The 5,099-nt window shown below is 47.1% G+C and overlaps 1 protein-coding gene across 1 annotated transcript; it reads right to left on the reverse strand.

Moving 5' to 3' along the window:
- Positions 1-644: 644 nt before the first annotated feature.
- Positions 645-4,355, reverse strand: LOC140764587 (uncharacterized). The gene is given in 3 exon segments (XM_073103226.1): positions 645-1,224; positions 1,613-4,006; positions 4,009-4,355. Coding segments are annotated over 3 exon segments (2,997 nt in total). The 5' UTR covers positions 4,193-4,355; the 3' UTR covers positions 645-805.
- Between the last annotated feature and the right edge of the window lie 744 nt (positions 4,356-5,099).

Here is a 5,099-nt window from a genome sequence, read left to right on the forward strand (position 1 = left end):
ACATTGACTACTCCTATTTATAGGACTAGAGACATAACTCCTCAAAATTTTAATTTTAAATTTTCTCTAATTTTTTCAATATTTCTATTTAAAAATAAAATACTGATGAAAGAATAAAACAAACCAAGATTAAGTTTGGAGTGTGGTAAATTTCAGTAAATAAAATTTAGAAGAGGCTAGTTTGGTCTAAAGCTCCCTACCCATCAATTTACTTTGGACCAAATCTTTTTATTACCTTTCATATTTCAGTACAATACTTTTTTTTGGGTACAATATCTACCAGGGAACACAGTCGTGGACAGACATTCGAGACCAAAAGAAAACAAAAATTACAGGCCTTGAAAAGATTCACCGCATTATGCAGCAAGAATTATTTGGAAATAAAGACATCCGCACATGCACAAAGATTACAAGTCAAAATTGAGAACCCATCATTTACTTCAGAAATTGCTATCAAGAAGGCCCACAGCGCAGCTAGCTGTCTTACCACTAGACATGCAAGGACAAAGACCACTTGACTGCAGTTACCTCTTAAATCTGGCAATGGTATCCATTCAAGAAGTAGTCCATCACCAAGGATGCCGCAAAGAAACAGTTGCCAGTACAGTACAAACTAAGGGAAAGGGATAGCAATTAGTAGATGATTGACACGATTAAAACTTTTCCTTTGATAAAATCATTAAGTAACACAAGCAGAATCCATACACATCTTGCTGTAGACATTTGCTTAATACTTCTAAGCAAGATGAGTCGATTCAGAAACCATGGTAGGGGGAAATTAAAAGAGGCTTCCTCATTCGCATAATCACGATCTCGAAGTGTCGTCGCAAATGATACTTCCTTGATCAGAAGAATTTTCATAGTAATAAGGGGACAGCTTGCCATCCTTCTTCTTCTCAGGCTTGGGCTTGTTTTGATCGGCAGACACTTCTTGCAGCATCTTTACTACTCTCCTCATCGAAGGCCGGTTGATCGGGAGGGAGCTGGTGCAGAGTAAACCGACGTTGAGGACCTTGATGATCTCCTCCTTGAAACATATATCAAGCTTTGGGTCAATCACATACTCATCTCCCTTCTGATCAATTGAGCTTGATACCCACTTCACCAAGTCCTTCTCTCCAAACTCAGGGTCTACAGGGAGTCTCCCTGTCACAAGCTCAAGAATAACTACTCCGAAACTGTATATGTCACTCTTTTCATTCACGCGAAGAGTGTATGCATACTCTGCAGTAAGAAATAAGGAATAAATCAGTTCAATTTACAATAGAAACTAATAAGTACGTAGCTGTGATCAACACGAAAAAATGGGCCAAATTACAATCGACAGAACAGTGAGATCCAATAAGATGGGATAAAGCCAAAGTCTTATGAAGGATTTTTTGGATTCGTCTACTTATTAACATGGAAACATGATGGATTAACTAAGTTTTATCCGAGAGAGAATTATTGTGTTGAGCATTCATTCATAATAAGCCTCAGAACATGATGGAACTGGTACTTCAATCTAAATAACAAAATCGGCAGGGTTAGAAGAGATTGCAGATGTTATGTTATCCTTCCTCTAGATCAAACATCACATACAAGGTCTAGCAATTTTGAAGAGAGCACTAACCTGGAGCGATATATCCACAAGAACCTGCTATCACTGACATAGATTTAGCCCCTTTCCCCATCACCTCAACCGCCTTGGCAACCCCAAAATCTGCAACTCTAGCCCCAAACTCACCATCCAACAAGATATTGTTGGACTTCACATCCCTGTGAACGATCGGCGGCACGCAGTCGTGGTGCAGGTAAGAGAGCCCCTCCGCGGCATCCAATGCGATCTTGTACCTCGCCGGCCAACCCAAAAGCCCTGCCTTGCTACTATGCAAAAAATCACCCAAGCTCCCATTAGGCATGTACTCATACACCAGAAGCTTGCAGTCCTTGTTCTTGCAGCAGCACCACAGCTTGACAATGTTCTTGTGCCTTATCTTCCCTAGAGTTGCCACCTCTGTTTCGAAGCCGTCGTCTACGTCATCCTTTCTCGACGAACCCCATAGCTTTTTCACCGCGACGACATCCCCGTTGCTGAGGACCACCTTGTAGACCTTACCGGAGGCACCGGTGCCTATGACATTGTCCTCGTCAAGGCCGTCCAAGATATCATACTCACAGAAGCCCAGTTTGTGGAATGATGTCAGTGCCCATTTAGACTTGTCTACTCTGAGCTTGGCCTTCTTGAAGCTCCGGTATCTCCAATAGAACCAGGCGACTCCGACGAGCAAGACTAGCGCCGCGAGGATGAAAATCGCGCGGAGAAGCCAAACGAGATTGTGTCGATCTGGCGAGCCGGATCTTGAAGCAGGGCACAGCCAGGCGAGATCACCGCAGAGGCCAGGGTTGCCCAAGAAGCTGTCGCGGTAGGCCTCCGTCGCGAAGAGCGGCGGAAGAGCGCCCGAGAGTTGATTGTTCGATACGTTGAACTGGTTGAGCTTCAGGTTCTGCAATTGGATTGGGATCTCCCCACTGAGGATGTTGCCCGAGAGATCAAGGTAGTTGAGAACCGGAAGATCGCCGAGCTCCGGGGGTATCCCGCCGGTGAAATCGTTGTCTGCGAGATTCAACTGGCTGAGCTTCTTCCAGTTCTGGATTCCTCGGAGTAGCGTCCCGGAGAGCGAATTGTTGTGGAGGTCAAGCTGGCCGAGCTCCGACAAGCCACCGAGCGAAGCAGGGAGCGGGCCAGTGAGCCTGTTATTGGCGGCGTCGAATTCGTATAGCTTTGATAGCATTCCCATTTCCGACGGGATGCCGCCGGTAAACTGGTTGTCGGAAATAAGCAGCTTGGAGAGATTGGCCGCGGCGGAGATGACAGGGGAGATTCCGCCAGATAAAGAATTGCCGCTGAGCTCGAGGAGGAAGAGGTGAGGGAGTCCCCATAGGCCGTCGGGGACCTCGCCGGCTAGCCGGTTATTGCCCAGTCGGACACGCGTCAACGTTCGGCATCGGCCGAGGCCTCGCGGTAGATCACTGGAGAGGGAATTATCAAGCAAGAGGAGCTCCTCCAGCACGCCGCGCTCGCAGATGCCAGCCGGGATGGCGCCGGAGAGAGAGTTCGTCGAGAGATCGACAATAACGAGCGGTGCTTTCATCCCCAGATCAGCCGGAATCGATCCATTGAGCCTATTAGCGAAGAGCCGGAGATCCATCAGCGACGACGAGCGGGCGACGCCGGCCGGGATGGGTCCGGCAAGATCGTTGGAGTAGAGGTGGACGCTCTCCAATACCGGCGCGTCGAACAAGTCCTCCGGCATCGGCCCTTCGAGGCGGTTCATCGAGGCATCAATCCGGCGAAGCGACGAGAGCTTCGAAAACCCTGCCGGAATTCTCCCGGAGAGTGAGTTGTTATACAACTCGATCTGGACGACATTGGAGAGGTGAGTGATGGAGTCAGGAATATGTCCGGTGAGATCATTCGTTGAGAGGTCGAGATCGGTGAGATTAGAAAGACGACCGAGAGACGCCGGAATCGAGCCGACGAGGTTGCAATCGGCGAGCCAGAGCACTTCCAACGACGACAAATTACCCAAAGAATTAGGTATAACTCCGGGAGTGAAAGGATTGTATGAGAGATTCAACTGGCGAAGGGTAATGAGATTGCCGAGAAAGGTAGGAACCGGACCGGAGAGAAGGTTAGCGATAAGTGACAGGACTTGTATTCTAGGAAACTGAGCAAACGAAGGAGGGATGACACCGGAGAAGTTATTCCCACCGAGGTCGAGATAGAGAAGGGAAGGCAGGCTAGCAAGGGACGAGGGAAGAGGGCCGACGAGGAGGTTCTGGGAAAGGTCGAGGTGGGTGAGGGAGAGGCAGGAGGAGAGGGAGGAAGGAGAGAGGGAGGAGTTGATGTAGTTGAAGGAGAGGGAGAGGAAGGAGAGGTTGGGGAGGCGGCAGAGAGAGGAAGGGAAAGGGCCGCGGAGGTTGAGGTCCGCGAGGTGGACGGAGGTCACGGAGGCAGAAGAGAGGAGCAAGAAACGCCGGTCCAGTCGCACGGGGTGGGGTCGCGAGAGTTCCAATTGGAGAGGGACTCCGATGGGTCGTCGAGGTGGAGCTTGGCGTCGAGGAGGTAGAGGCCTTCTTGGTTTAGGGAGAGGGACAGATAAGGGGTGGTGAGGGAGAGGACGAGGGAGAGGAGGATGAGAGCTCTCATGGTGGTGATCAGCAGAGGTTCGAACGTCTCATTGGAAGTGGCGGTGGGAGGAAGATTGGAGATGAGTGGAAGAGATTGGAAGGCGTCGGGGGAGAGAGCAAGTGGGAGGTGAGGACGAGGTGAGTAGTTATTATCGCAGTGAGTGAGGGATAGGGATAGAGGAGGGGGGGATGGAGTGGGGGAGGTTTTAAAAACGAGGGCGGGGGGGCTTGGATTGGATTCTGTGTAGTTCCGTCATCGTGGGTTGGACTTTGGAGTTGTGGGTGGGGTTCGTTCTTAGCTTTTGACTAATCGCTCCTACAGAATCGTAAATTACTTCACTCGCCTCGAAATATCAAACATTGCATGGATAAAAGAGCGCGATTTTCACTATAAGTTAATATTCATTTTAATTTTTCTTTGCAATTGCACCTAATTTTTAAAAAAAAAATATCATAATTACTCTTGCACCAATTTTAAGAATCTCCCTGTATTAAACACATGGAGATCTCATATCCTTAACAAGATATGAAAAAGTTGATGTTTTTTTACTCTCTCTCTATCTAGTGAAAAATATTTAATATATTTTGAAAAAAGAAGTTTAACTCATTTTTTCTAACCTATTATAATCTCAAACTCTTTCTATTTGATGACAAAAAGTTTAAGCACTATCTCTTAACTTCAGCCACAATAGGGTTTCACAAGGTTATCTATTATTGTTGGCCTCTACTCAAATCCTGAGTTGATAAGAACATTAGCTAGGTTAATCTAAAAGTGTTTGTCTTAGATTTTTAGAGTATTAACTCATAGAGCTGTAAAAAGAATTTTGTGGGAGATACTACCTACCTAATCCCACTTATTTGTTATATAACTAGTGGTTGACTGAGTGCGATTGATAGTAATGTATATTAAGAACTTGCTTGAAAAT

Source organism: Typha angustifolia, chromosome 8 (genome assembly GCF_048772165.1).
Source record: "Typha angustifolia cultivar Huaian chromosome 8, ASM4877216v1, whole genome shotgun sequence".
In the NCBI taxonomy this organism is placed as follows: domain Eukaryota; kingdom Viridiplantae; phylum Streptophyta; class Magnoliopsida; order Poales; family Typhaceae; genus Typha; species Typha angustifolia.